Source organism: Microtus ochrogaster, chromosome 24 (assembly GCF_000317375.1).
Source record: "Microtus ochrogaster isolate Prairie Vole_2 chromosome 24, MicOch1.0, whole genome shotgun sequence".
In the NCBI taxonomy this organism is placed as follows: Eukaryota; Metazoa; Chordata; class Mammalia; order Rodentia; family Cricetidae; genus Microtus; species Microtus ochrogaster.
In genome coordinates this window covers 3,854,793-3,869,975 of record NC_022024.1, presented here as the reverse complement: position 1 = coordinate 3,869,975, position 15,183 = coordinate 3,854,793, and the positions used below count along the sequence as shown (strand labels likewise).

The window sequence follows — 15,183 nt, the reverse complement described above, 5'->3', positions numbered from 1 at the left end:
CACAAAAACTGATCATCTGGAATTCATGCTAGCATTACTGTTTCCTTTCAAGTTGGACTTGGACTGCTTTCCCCTTTAGGTGCTAGGACAGAAAGATCAGGGCCCAACACATCCTGATCGTATGCTCCCCAGCGAGCTGAGCCTCCTGCTCTCTGACTGGCCTTTGGAAACACTCAGGAGGGTGATGGTCTCCACATGAACACTCACTTTTTCCTGTTTTTTTAAAAATCAGGTATGTTTGTCCTCTGTAACTTTTTTTCTCAAGATTTTCTTTACATGTATGTGTGAGTGTGTGTGCTCATGAGTGTCGTTTGTGTGTGGGTGCAGAGGGTGTCAGGTCCCTCATAGTGGGGCCATGGTTACATGGTTACAACCATTGCTACACGGTCGATGGACCCACATTCCAGTCCTCAGGATGGTGCAGCAGGCAGCTGCCACTGTGGGACCTCCTCTCCAGCCCTGCCTCCTGTCACTCTGACCCAGAAGGGAGCTTCAGCTGGGGGATCGTCCAGATCAGTGTCCGGATTGTGAATCCACCCACTGTGAGTGACACCACTCCCCAGGCAGGTGGTACTGGGCTGTATAAGCTAGAAAAGCCAGTCATGGTGGCGCACACCTTTAAGCCCAGCACTCAGGAGGCAGAGGTGGGTGGGTCTCTGAGTTTAGGACCAGCCTGGTCTATACTGAAATCCTGAAAAACAAAACAAAAGGAACAAATGAAAGCTAACAGGCCAGCAAGGCCAACAGGCAGTCTCCCTTATGGTTCCTGTTTCAAGATCCTACTTGAATTCCTTGACTTGCCTCAGCTATGAACGGATCAGACCTTCTGCCCCCACGCTGCTTTCGGTTGTTGTATTCTACTGCAGTAGCAGAAAAGAAACTGCAACATTTCCCTTTCTGCCCTGGGACCTTTTATGGCCAGAACGGCATCACTACTGAATTTGCACATTTCATTTCAGCACTGGCTCAGGCATTCCTTCCTTTATGGGGTTGATCTCTGGTACTGACACAAACCAACCCCATCTTGGGGCCGATGTGTAAGCCAGTGGTTGGGCATGAGTACAACAGCCCTGGTACCAATCCCAATCCCAAATGACACACCATCATGACGGTTCTTACCCAATCTTCATTCTAATCATTCTAGATAATATTTCAAATCACTTAACTGGATCTAAGAAAAGTTTTGACTTTAATTAGAACTATATTTTATAATAGTGTCTTCACATAGAAAACAATGTGCCTAGCAACATTATCAAACATTCCCCAAAGACAGGGTCTCACTATGTAGCTCTGGCTGTCTTGGGACTATGTAGACCAGGCTGGCCGCAAACACACAAAAATCTGCCTAACCCTGCTTCCTGAGTGCTGGGATTAAAGGTCTGTGCCACAGTGTTTGTATAAATCTTAACCATTTATGGCTACCACTTGCTATTCCTAGAGTGAATTTTCTGCTTCTATTATTAGGAATGGAACTTTTTTTGTTCCATTTTTTCCCCCTGAAAAAGTCTCACTATGTAACCTGGGCTGGAACTCAAACTCACAGAGATCTGCCAATCTTACCTCCTGAGCGCTGGGATTAAAGTCACGTGCCACCACCCTGGGTTCTATTTTTAAGTTGTTATATAGGATGAGTTTTCCCGGTGAAAAAAAAAAATCCAAAAGAATGGAAATAACTTTGTCATTTTCCCATAGTTTTATGTACTTTTGAAGATAGTAAGGATATCCAGAACCCTGAATGACCAGTAAAGTCTTATCCCCGATTATGCCGAGTCCTTCATCTTAAGCGTGAGATATGCCACTTGTCTAGAAAACTCATTCTTAGTAAGGTGGCCCTCACACAGCTACTGCGATGAACGTCTCCCCTTCTCCCCTTCAACATACCCCAAATCAACTTACTGTGGGGTCCTACACTGGCATGCACGTCACATGTGCCAATCCATGTAACCATGGTAACCCTGAGACGGATGTACAGACCTCATTTAAAATGGGAAAACAAAAAACCAAAACGCAGGTGAATAAATAAATAACTATTCAAACTGGGCAATCTGGCTCAGAGTCTATGCTTAAACCCAATCGCGACACTGTGCCGCTGCTCGGTGGATTTCTTGGTAGGAAGCTACCACACCACCACTTAGGAGTTTTCTGTAAGGTTCTTGAATATGAATGGTTAGATTTGGGGTCTCTGACTCCATACATGTTGTATGTGTGTTTTCAAGTCAGCTAGCAGAGCTCATGGAACTTTTACTCTGTAACAATTTACATAGCATAAATGTTCTTGGTTTGTACAACCTAGTTTCAACCCTCAAACAGCAAAGACCTCAATAAAATACCCTAGTTATGTGACAGGCTAGAATACCAGCAATTAGTTGAGTGCATTGGTGCATGCCTTTAATCCCAGCATTTGAGAGGCAGAGGCAGGCGGATCTCTATGAGTTCAAGACCACCCTGCTCTACAGAGTGAGTTCCAGGGCAGCCAGAGTTACATAGTCAGACCCTATCTCAAAATCAAGAACAACCCATTCCCCAAAACAAAAACCTGCAATTAATTTATCATTTCAATGAAAAGAATTAATAAAACCCCTCAGGCTAGACATTTTGCTGAAAAACACAAACAAAAATCCTTCCACATAAACCATACTAGAATTCCAGCGTGAGTGTTTTTTTCCCAGAATGTGATAGGAAAGCTAACAACACGACTTTGATTTCTAAACTTACAGCGCTAGAGAAAGTCATCCCCTTCTCTCCAATGAGGGCCTTGGTTTTCTTCAGCGGTGTCTACAAGGGAAACAATTCCTTGTTAAACAATGCTTGATAAAATAAAACATACAAACAGCACTTGTGTTTGGTTACAACTTAGATTTATTTCATGTGTATGGGTGTTTTGCCTGCCTGTGTATGTCTGGGCACCATACACACTCATGCAGTACCTGCAGAGGCCAGAAGGGGACACTGGATCCTCTGGAAATGGATGTAGAGGCAGTTGTTAGTGGCTGTGTGGGTGCTGGGAACCAAATCCTGGTCTCCTCTGCAAGAGCAACAAGTGCTCTTAACTTTTCAGCCATCTCTCCAGTCCCTTTTGCTTTATCTTAGTCATTTATGTGGTCAGCTCTGACACAAAGCCAAAGAGCAATGGTTTTGTAGAAGCAGAACCAAACAGGTTTGGTTACAATCAGATGAACCCTGTGCAAGCAGGAAGTGAAGTTCACAGCTCATAGCCCTGCTCCATCCACGCTGACTGCAGGTAATAAAATCACAGTGCCCTCTTATTATTGCTGATAACCCAAGGCATGAAGTGATCTGAAAGGAAACCTACACACTACTCAGACAACGCTTAGATGGAGTGTTGAAATGTCTGAAACCACACAAGATCTCAAGGCTCGCAGACTGCTTCCAAGCTTCTGCGGGTAATGACGGACTCTGACAGTGAGGGTCCTGCTGAGCCCCCTCCGTAGCACACACACCCAGTCAATCCTGAACACCATTCCTTCAGGGCTAGGGATTGAACCCAGGGCCTGGTGCACCCAGGCAAGCGCTCTCCCAGGGAGCTACAAATCCAGTCCTATCACTCTGATTATATTCTTGCTTTTCATCTTTTGTTCAAAATCTACAATTTTGAACTAAGTACAGGGAAAAGTTAACTTCATCCCAGAGGACAGAGGTTTGAAGGCAGTTATTTAACTATGAAGAAAGGTACACTGATCCTGTTCACTTTCTAGACAGCAAAAACTGCCACAGACAACGAGGATCAAGAGGAGGTCTATGTGATTCTGAATTCTCTGAACCCCAAGAACAGAGTAAATACAACCTTACGTCCACCTGGCACAGTATTTCCTTGAAGATGGAGCTTCCAAACACACACCTAGGCTAACAAGAGACTCGCTTTCAACAATGTGTCCCTTTCCCCACTGATCTATAAGCCCTGCAGTCTCCAAAGGACAATTCCAACTCATTCAAGTCAAGCTTTGACGATGCCACGAGGAGATCTCAACCTGTGGGTCGAGACCCCTTTGGGGGTCGCATAGCAAATATCCTGTATAGCAGATATTTACGATTCCTAACAGTAGCAAATTACAGTTATGAATTAGCAACAAAAATAATTTTATGGCTGGAGGGCACCGCAACATGAGGAACTTAGTGAAGGGTCACAGGGGTTGAGAACCGCTGACCTAGAGGAAGACCAGGGACTGAGAGAGAATTCAGTTATCAAACTGTCTGTACACATGCAAAACTACTAGACACTATTTGTTTTCCAGGAGGATATAAGGTGTGATGCTAACACATTTGTTAAATACTTTATGTGCCACACACTGATTGAGCAAAGGCAGGTAACAAGGTCCTGACCTCACCGTACTATTCTAGGATGCGGACAACTGAAGGTGACCTCAGGTAGTAGCAGGTGCTACAAAGGGAACACAGCAGGTCCAAGTGGCACAGCTGGCGGGCAGGAGGCAGGGGCTACTTCAGAAGAGCAACTGGGAGGGCCCTTAAAGGAGGCAACCTTGCTGAGAGGTCCCTACAGCGGGCAGGCAGGGCTAAGGTCATTCATGGGCCGAAGAGGAGGAGCTTACAGGCTGAGGCAGGCAAATATCCCAACAGAGAAAACGGGAAGGAGCCAATGTGGAAGAAACAGCTCAGGACAGAAGGGTGACAGACAGCACAGGGCTTCATAGGAATTTCAACTCAAATGTTTACGTTAATAATCTTCGCATGGCTGAATAGGTCCCGGGCAAGAATCGCGCGGTACTGAATGTATGTGTCCCTGCTAATCTGAAGTGACAGTGGCTGGTCAGGTGGAAGCCATGTGACAGTATTAAGAAATAGCCACACTTACTCTCATGAGCCGAGCAGAGGTGCAATGTTACTTATCATCCTAAGCAAACTCCCTTTCAGAAACATGGAAGGCGCCACTGATCCTCCTGATCCTGCACAGCACTCTGAACGTCCTCAGATGACTCTGATAATCCAATGGCTGACTTTCCTTTGAACAATGGAAATCATCTTGCTTTAGGTAACGCAGGTCATATTTAGTCTTTCCCTATACTTCCGCATGGCTCCTGACCAAGCACCCCTTTTCGTAGAGTGAAGGATTTAAGAAACAGCCCGTGCTTTTGCAGATACCATACCCTGGGAAAATTCATAAAAGCAGAGACCCTCGAATAATACGCGGAACAAATGCTATGAAATATTAAATGTGAAAGATGCTCTGACCACAAATAAGATGGATAAAGACAGGGGCCAGAGAGATGGCGCAGCAGAAAAGCACACTGGCTGCGCTTCCAAAGGACCCAGGTCTGATTCCCAGCACCCACATGGCAGCTCACAACCATCTCTGAGTCCTGTCTCAGCACATCTGATGCCTTTCCTGGCCTCCGCAGGTACCAGGACACCAGGACACACACACGGCTGTGTACACGTGTACACACACACACACACACACACACACAGATGAGCAAAGCACCCATACACATTTTTTTAAAAAACAAAAAACCATGGTGCATGCCTGTAATCCCAAGTCTTGGGAGGTAGAAGCAGGAGGATCAGGAATTCAGGTACACCCTCAGCCTCACAGCTAACGAGCTCTCCTGGACTATGCTGGACAGCGTGGTCAGCTTGACACAAACTAGTCATCTGAGAGGAGAGAACTTCAGCTAAGAAAATGCCTCCATAAGATCGGTCTGTATATAGAACATTTTCCTAATTAGTGACCGATGGGGGAGGACCCAGCCATTGTGGGTGGTGCCATCCCTGGGCTGGTGGTCCTGGGTTCTAGAAGAAAGCAGGCTGAGCAAGCCATGGGCAGCAAGCCAGGAAGCAGCACCCCTCCAGGGTCTCTCTCTGTGCCAGCTTTCTCCTCCCTGTTTGAGTTCCTACCTTGGCTTCCCTTTACGGACTGTGTCTACGGGTACGTAAGTCAAACAAACCCCGTCCTCCCCAACCTGTTTGTTGTCAGTGTTTCATCACAGCAAAAGTAGGGCATGGATTGTCTTGAAAAAAAAGAAAAAAATTCACAATAAATGAAAACCTTATGATATCAAACTGTGGCCTGAGTCAGCGTGGGTGTGCTGTGTGTGTGTGTGTGGGGGGTCCCAACTGCTTACGTTGCCAACTATTACAAAAACTGAAACACAATTCCTCTCTATGGTAAAGACTCTTTACGTGAAGTTTTACACGTAAATTAAGGAATAAGGGTGACCTCCCCACTGACAACATTCCAGAATGCCACTGAAGACTCAGACACAGTGCAAAGTGCCTCTGTGGGTGTGAGTACCAGGTGACACATGCCAAGGCAGGGCTACCACAGTGTTCTAGCAGAGCAAATAAGACTGCTGTCCTTCCGAGCTTCTGTGGTGTTAGAAACACAAATATAAGACACCTCACACCTTGCCTGGTACCAAGGAGGTTCTCGAACACCATTCCTGCCTCGGCTCGCCACCTTATCCTAGCTGACACTCGGTGTCACGACTCTGAAAGGGGCTGCGAGAAAAGTCAGAATTCTCTCAAGTGCCTAGGGGCTGCAGCTTTGAAACAAACAAACAAAAACACCATTGCAGGACTCAGGGAACTGAACTCGAGTTGTCGATGGCCCAAGTGCTAGAGCCTGCAAGTTTAGGTTGTCCCCTCCATCTGTTCTGGTTTCTCAGGCCAGTCTATGTCTTTAATCCCAGCACTCAGGAGGCAGAGGCAGGCTGATCTCTGTGAGTTCGCGGCCACCCAGGTCTATAGAGTGAGTTTTAGGACAGGCTCCAAAGCTACAGAGAAACCCTGTCTCACAAATCAAAACAAAACAAAAAGAAGCTAGGGCCAGCACGATGACTTATGGAGTACAAGGAGATGTGCTGCCAAGCCTGAGAACTTGAGTTCAATTCCCAAGACCCACAGGGAGAATGAGCAAGGTGACTCCTCCACCTTGTCCTCTAACCTCTGCGTTCAGGCCACAGTGGCATGTGCACGTCCCCACCCCTAAATACAGAATCCGCTGGGAGAAACAAAGTTAGAGAGGGCAAATTACCTCGATTACCTCGACTACACACGGCAACGGCTGCGCTAAGAGAAGCTCACTGAACTGACAGCGCCTTATAGCTACGCAGAGAATTTGGTTTTTAACAGTAGTTATTTTATTTTATTTTAAGCTTTGAACTCCCAGCACACGTGAGGCAGAAGATGGATCTCTGTGAGTTCAAGGCTTGCAAGAGCCACGTAGTGAGACCCTGTCTCAAGAAAAAAAAAAAACCCAAATAACCAAGAAACAAGCAAAGAAAAAGGAATTAAGAGAAGAAAGCTCTGGGAGCAGGAGGCTGTGAAACAGCTGGAGTGATAGATAGCAAAACCTAAAATCTAAGAGTGAAATTAAATCGAGACTTTCGGTTCAGGAAACGGGGGTTAGCTCAAACCGAGAGCACTGGCTCAGCATGCATTAGGCTTTGGGCTCCATCCCCAAAACTGAGGAGAAGAGATTCAGCATCCTCGTGGCTCAGTGGAAACTACAAAGCAACGAGACGGGGTCTACGTGGGACTGAGTGGCCACGCTGACATCTTAAACACCACGTAGCAGAGAAGGTCCACGGAATACAAGGCACACATTACTTCACGGTCCCGAAACCTATGGCTCTGCTTACCATTATCACATGTGACACCCGGAAAGCCAAAATGTTGGCAGCCACTCTCTAAACTGATTTCACAACTCACAGACCGGCTGGGACCAGCAACTTGAACGGCACTGAGCCTAGGGTTATTGCCACAGAGGAAAGGGCAGGACCCTCCGGCCATCGGCTGAGAGCCAAAGGGGAACTGAAGAGAGAAGGGGAAAGACAGGGGAAAGACTTTTTTTTTTTTTCTTTAAATGAGAGCACTGCAGACCCAGGACGGAAGAACAGTGGAGGTTTCCTCTTAATCCACCTCCTACTTCAGAGCCTTGGGCAAGACCCTGGCATGGGGGGTAGGGGGACAGGTTTTGGTGTGGATGTTCCCTAAGGTCAAATTCCAGAACCTCGAAAGAGCAGAAGTGACTCCGGGAAGAAAATGAAGTCTCATGACAATACCCATTAGCTATAAAGTGGAGCCCTGACAGAAATGCCTCAGTCAGGTGTTCAATTAGGCCGATTTTTTTTTTTTCTTGATGCTTCTTAAGCAAAACACACTCTCAACCACTCTGGCTCCTATCAGCACTTATAGTCATCACAGAAGCACAAATGCCGACGTCCCAGGTCCCTCGTGAAGGGGGCTGATGAGGCCTCGGATCTCCCTGATCCATCTCTGGCCTCCACAGGTTTGTCCTGAGCGGTGAGTGGTCACTGCAGCAGGAAGGTCCGGACTAGAGGCAGCGTGTGCATGGAGCGTGCGTGCGGGTGAGCCCAGGAGAGGAATCCGAGTCCTTCGGTCCGTCCGAGCTCACGGAGGGTCCGGAACGGCTGCGCACACCCACCCACGGCCAAGGCACCCAGCAAAGGGGGTACGGGGGAGTGGGGGAAGGGCGTGGAGAGGCGTTACCATGCCGCCGAGCTCCGCGTCTTGGTCGTCGGTGAGCAGCAGCAGCACGTTGGGCCTGCGAGCCGCCCCGACGAGCCCCAGGCAGGAGCCCAGCAGCGACAGCAGCAGCAGCACCGCGGGCGAGCGGCCCGGCCGGGGCCAGGCTGCGGACACGAGCCGCATGGCTGCCGCGCTCCGCGGGGACCGAGAGAGATAGAAAGACACCAAGTGCGCGCAGGCCGGCCGGGTCAGGCTTGCTCTCCCTAGGCGGGATCACGTGAGCCGGGGGCAGGGGGTGGGGCGCGTCGTCACGTGACGGGCGGCCGGGGGCGGGGTCTGGGGAGCCGCGGAGAGCCCGGCGCTGGGCGGCTGGACAGAGCTAGGACCACCCGGGCCGCGCCTGTTTCTGCTGCTGGGGGCGGGACGGCAGGGGACTGGGGACGAAATCCCGGGGCAGTCGGCTCGTCTGCCCTCCAGAGAGAAGGAGCGCGTCTGCTGTGTACACAGATCAGCTGATGGCCAAAGTCCGAGCTAATTCCTGGGGTTAATGACAGCTCTGCCTGCGTCTTTTGACTTCTCACCTTTCGAGATGAAAGTTCTCATTCGGCTGAGCTGTTATTCTACTTAGCTTAGCTGGCGTGTAGTTTCAAACAATTTAGGAATATCTTAACAACACTACACTAAACAGTTCTCGGTGGATGTTTTAAAAGTTAATTACATTCTAATACGCATTTATTTTGGTGTATTTTGTGCGCTCGTGTGCATTCTGCGGCATTTGTGTGAAGGTCAGTTCTTGCCTTTTATTGAGTGGGTCCAGGGGACCGAACTCAGGTTCTTAGGCTTGGCTGCGGGTGGCTTTGTATGCTGAGTCATCCTAGCCAGGCCTCTTGGAAGAGTTTCTGCAAGTCTTCCTGGAAGCTTTTAGACTGTGCACTATCTATCAATTGCAACAATTCTTTTGCTTTGTTGAATAAGGCCTCAGATAAATATTTCCGGTTGGCTAGTAAGTTAAATTGCTATTAGAGCTTCCTGTGAGATAGTACATGGTATACCAAAGGAGTATAATGTTTTATGCAGAGCAGACTGTACACTGTCATTTGCCATTCGGTTAGGTACTGGACATAATATCTTTTAGTGTTTGCCTGCATGTATGTTACTGTGCTTGCCCAGTTCTTGGGGAAATCAAAACAGGGCATCTGATCCCTGGGAATGGAGGTCGCGAGGCAGCATGAGGGTTCCTGGGAACTGAACCGGATCCTCTGCCAGAGTGACCTGTGCTCTTGGCCCCTGACAAGTCTCCCCAGGCAGCTAGACTTATTTATTCTGTATACAGCATTCCTTCCATGTATGCCTGCAGACCAGAAGAGGGCACCAGACCCGATGGTTGTGAGCCACCATATGGTTGCTAGGAATTGAACTCAGGACCTTTGGAAGAACAGATGGCTCTTAACCTCTGAGCCATCTCTCCAGCCCTAGACTTAATACTTTTAATGTGTTTTTATTTCGATTAATTCTTCCTTAATTGTCTAATATTTATTTATTTATTAATTATGTATACAATATTCTGTCTGCATGTATGCCTGCAGGCCAGAAGAGGGCACCAGACCCCTAACCACTGAGTCATCTCTCCAGACCCCCTTTTGATTTTTTTTTTTTTAAATAAGACTATAGGAAAAAGTGGATAAAGTCCAACTTTTTTTTTGTTTTTCGAGACAGGGTTTCTCTGTGGCTTTGGAGCCTGTCCTGGAACTAGCTCTGTAGACCAGGCTGGTCTCGAACTCACAGAGATCCACCTGCCTCTGCCTCCCGAGTGCTGGGATTAAAGGCAAAGTCCAACTTTTAAATGACGATTTCCCATCAAAATTTCCTTATAGGATAAACACTATTTCCCCTAAAATCTCTGGAATGTAAACCTCCTTCCCTTACACCCCCTCCAACCACTCCTGAGAGATAGGGTCTTGTTCCATAGCCCAGGTTTGTTTGGTTGCCCTAAAACTGTCACTTAGCCCTTTCAGCCTCACGGAGCGCTGGGACTTCCGGGTGAACCGCCACGCCCATGTTACACTTGAACTTTTAATAACCTCGTAGCCACAGCCCTAACCAGGAAGGACTGACCAAGCCAAAGTAATTAGGCGCCGGGCGGGGGGGGTGGTGGTGAGGGGGGCGGGAGGAGAAGCGCGGTTCCTCAGAGACAAGAAAGCCCGTGCGGGCCTGAAAGCAAGGAGACCCCGACAGCAGGAAAGAAGTGACTTGGGGACCTCTGGCAGGTGTTCGTGAGGGGCTGGGGAGAAGAATATGGATGGATGCTCCAGCAGAGCCTTCAGGAGGCTTTCCTCACGAAGAGGGCAAGGCGGGCACTAACAGAGATGTCATCTCCTGTCAGAGGGTCACACATTTGAGGCTAACCTGGGCTGGGGGGCAGGGGCAGAGCCTTAAGAAAAATTTCCAGCTAACCACCTGCTTCACTGTAAAAAAAGGCTTAATGTTAGCTTTCTAGGCTGGTACCATGAATATTCACTCTCCACTTGCCTTTCAGCATTGTGGTCTCAGAGGCAGCCAGACCAGCAGGAAGGGAAAGAAAGAAATGTCCAAGCATATCCTCAGATGGGGGTGGGGGCATAGTTCTTCGGGTTTACCTGCTAGCACGCAAGAAGCTCTACTCGTGTCAACCCTAAGGACTGTATAAACACATGCAATTCAACTATAATCCCAGCACTTAGGAGGCGGATGGAGGAGGACGTGAAATTTAAGGTCACTTTCAGCTACTCTGATAGTTTGCAGCCAGCCTGGCTAATTAATTAACTGATTAAGGATCCATAAGTAGATGCATCACAGTAAAAAACATTGGAAGACAAAGGGGGAAAAGCAGCAAGAGAAACACGCTTACCGATTACAAGGGGCTCCAAGCTAGCAGATGACTCCCGGGTGAGTCCCCTTGGTCTCTGTCTGCCATGCCTCCTCCCCGGTTTTATCAATGTGACTTTGAGCACGCAGATTTGACTGTAATTCCTGTCAGAGTTTTCAGCAGTTACAGGGTCAACCATGATAAAAAGCATTCTCTGGGGCCAGTGCTGCTCAGACGCGATCACCGGAAATCACGGAGATCACTGAGATCACCGGAGATCTCAGTGAGGTTCAGCTGGGTTATCCATGTATACTTTCAGTCATGCAGATTCAAAAACATAAAGTATTTCTTCAACACAGTTTGCTTAGAAGCCAGATGTCAGACTGGAGAGACAATGGGAACTGCTAGGACCTTGGGTTCCTAGCATCCAAGTTCACAAACTGCTGTAACTGCAGCTCCAGGGCTGTCGGCCTCATCTCTATGTACTTACACAGAGCTATATAGACACATAATACACATAATAAGAGGAAATCATTTTAAAAGGTTAATAACAGAAATTAATGAAGTAAGGAGTAGGAAGAAATCAGGGAAAATGAAAGTATCAACAGTTATTTCTTTTTCTTTTTTTCTTTTTTTTTGGCTACGAGGTCAACAGTTATTTCTTTGGGAAGATTTAGCAAGACAGACAAGCTGTGGCATGACAGACAGACAAGCTGTGGCCCCAGCATACACTACTTGAGGAGGCCGTCTGGACCCAGCAGAAAGGACCGTGGAGATGATTGTAGTCATTCTTGACGTCAGGTAACAGTTAGGTGATTGCAGCAGCCTTGCTACATATTTTTTTAGAATATTTATTTATTTATGCATATGATATGAGTGCTCTATCTGCATGTATGCCACCACGACAGAAGAGAGCATCAGATAGAAGAGGGCACCAGATCTCATTATAGATGGTTGTGAGCCACCTTCTGCCTGGTAGGTTGGTATTGTGGTATTCAGGTTCACCACTGGGTGAAGCTATTGGTTAGTTTCCCTACCCATAGCGCCTTGTAGCACCGTGAAAGCTGGCTAATAGGGAGGACTTTTCTGGTTGGTTCCGCTTTGATCTCTCTGTGTACAATGTATGCCTTCAGCAACAGGATCTTACCATTTAGTTATGGGAGGCAAACAAAAGCAATGTCAATAACCATGTTGCTTTGGGGGTTTCTGGGGCCTCCCTGACCAATAATTCACATAAAGAGCCTAAAACCTGGCTCTGCGATTTTAACTTAAGAACTATGTCTTCTGAGAGAAGGATTGTCCACCCATGCGAGGTACCTTTGTTCAAAGCATATGTTTTGTAACTAAGTTATAAAGCAGTGGGTCTCCATAGTTTTTTTTTAAATTAATTTATTTTTGTTTTATTTTATGTGCACTGGTGTTTTGCCTGTGTGTATGTCGGTGTGAGGGTGTCAGATGCCCTGGAATCAGAGTTACAGACAGGTGTGAGCTGCCATGTCGGTGCTGGGAACTGAACCCAGGTCCCCTGGAAGAACAACCCATGCTCTTAACCACTGAGCTGTCTCTCCAGCCCCCTCCATGAAGGTTTTTCACACTTCCAAGGTCTTGTTTAATCTACTTGAGGCCCTTTCCTGTTGCCGTGCTTAAATTATCATAAGTAATGTTAGCAATTACATCACTGACCTATATGATTCATCCCAGGCTTCCTGAGAATATTCATTTTCATCCATTATTTGGCAAGTTTGATTTATAATTTTTTTCCTTAATGGATCACGCCATTTTAATTTGAGCATATAACTGTGTGTGTATATATATTACAGTCTTATTGAGGTATATATAGATATACAGAAATAGATAAATAAGTAAAAGTAGATATACAGAGAACCCTGGGGTATTTAGTGTGCACGACTTGATGTGTTTGGACAAATGCACCTAACCATTATCGAGATATTAAACTTCATCCTCTGATAATTCTACCTCTTTTGTGTGGGGTGAGAACATATAGCAGGGCATCTTTGTCATCTTATCAAACTGTCAGCATTCTGTGTCCGTTGTTCACTGTGGGCATAGTGTGCAGGCCTCCGGGCCCGTCCAGTATCCCTTGTTCACGGTGGGTATGGTGTACAGGCCTTAGGGCCTGTCCAGTGTCTGTTGCTCACTGTGGGCACAGTGTGCAGGCCTCCGGGCCTGTCCATCTTCCACAACCGTAGCTCACATTCAACTAACACTGACTCTTGCTTCTCCCTCCTATCTGCCCTTGGCAACCACCCTCCTATTGGCTGCTTCTTGAAGTTTGACTATTTTTATTTTTTAATTTAAAAATTTACTTGATGATAATGATCTCACACACAAAAAAATATGTCACATGGCTCAGTCCCTGACTCTGTACATCTTTGTGACCTTCTGTACCACTAGAATGGCCATTTTGGAGTCAGGGAGCTACACTTAGGGTTCGCACCCTCAATATCAATTGCCTTTATGAATATTTATGCATGGTGACAGAGCTGAAATTAGAAAAGCAATTAGCTTCATATCCTCTTTGACAAGTCATGGTTTTTGCCCGCATCCTATCCTTCTGTCATCCCATACAACCCTTCCTGGGTCTCCTTCAGAACTGCGAACCCACACTTACAGATGCTTATATATTCCACGTACACAGATCCGACCACTTTAGATAATACTTCCGTGTGTGGGGTCATGCTGTTTGTATTCTGTGACTGACAGACTTCACCACAATAATATCCTCAGGGTTCATCCATGCTCTGGAAATGGAAGGCTTTTTTTTTGCATAAAGATGAAACAGTAGCCTACTCTAGGTATACACCCATTTCTTTATCATTCTTGCCTGTGTAGAAGGAGCTGTGGGCAGGCCTGCTTTTCATCCCTTCCGGCTCCTGCACAGTTAGCTTTACACCTGAAATAACAACACACAAATTGTATTCTTTTAAACACTGCCTGGCCCGTTAGTTCTATCCTCTTATAGGCCAATTCTCACATCTTGATCAACCCATTTCTAATAATCTGTGTAGCACCATGAGGTGCTGCCTTACCAGAAAAGATTCAGCATGTCTGACCTGGCGGCTGGCTCCATAGCGTCTGACCAGAGAGAGGAGAGGCATGGCCATTGCCTAACTTCCCTTCTTCCCAGCATTCTGTTCTGTCTACTCCACCTATCTAAATCCTGCCCTATCAAAAAGCCAAGGCAGTTTCTTTATTAACCAATGATAGTAACACATAGGCAGATCATCATTTCCTCTATCATGCCTGATGTTCTTAGATGAGACATTCTTCCTTAACGTCATTGGCCATTCCATGTGTCTTGGAGCTTTAAAGTAGGTAATGTTAGGGTGGAAAGCCAGTGAGACCTTGATGGATGTAGGGTCAGTGGGCTTGGGGATATCTGACTCCGAGGGACATTACAGTTAGTCTGTTGCTGAATGCCACCCTTCTTTTGCGGTCTGCAGCCTTCCTGTGATGGTGTACTTTGTGAGCCTTATCCTCTACCTGCAATTACAGTTGTTTGTAGCAAATTGTCTTTTCTATTATTAAATTATATTACACTTTTTGTTGTTTGTTTTGGAGATAATGTCTACGTAGCCCTGGCTGTCCTGGAATTTGTTCTGTAGACTAGGCTAGCCTTGAATTCACAGCAACACTCTAGTACTGAGCTACATCTCCAGTCCTAAATAAGTTTAAACCATTGAATATTAAATATCTGATCAGTTTGTGCTGGGCCTTTAAGTTGTTTCAAGTTTCCTGTCATTAAAAATTATGCTTTCAAGCCAGACATAGTGGTACACAGCTTTAATCCCAGCACTCCAGCAACAGAGGTAGGTGGATCTCTGTGCCTACTTTCTTCAAGTCTAAACTTA

At 46.7% G+C, this 15,183-nt stretch overlaps 1 protein-coding gene across 1 annotated transcript in view; it reads right to left on the bottom strand.

Annotated features, from left to right (window-relative positions):
• Positions 1–8,735, bottom strand: part of Gns (glucosamine (N-acetyl)-6-sulfatase) — a 36,121-nt gene extending 27,386 nt beyond the window's left edge. The window contains exons 1-2 of the mRNA XM_005357926.3: positions 8,488–8,735; positions 2,716–2,775 (exon numbers count right to left, since the gene is read on the bottom strand). Coding sequence (XP_005357983.1) covers positions 2,716–2,775; positions 8,488–8,649 — 222 coding nt within the window. The 5' untranslated portion in view covers positions 8,650–8,735. The remainder of the gene's footprint in view (positions 1–2,715; positions 2,776–8,487) is intronic.
• Between the last annotated feature and the right edge of the window lie 6,448 nt (positions 8,736–15,183).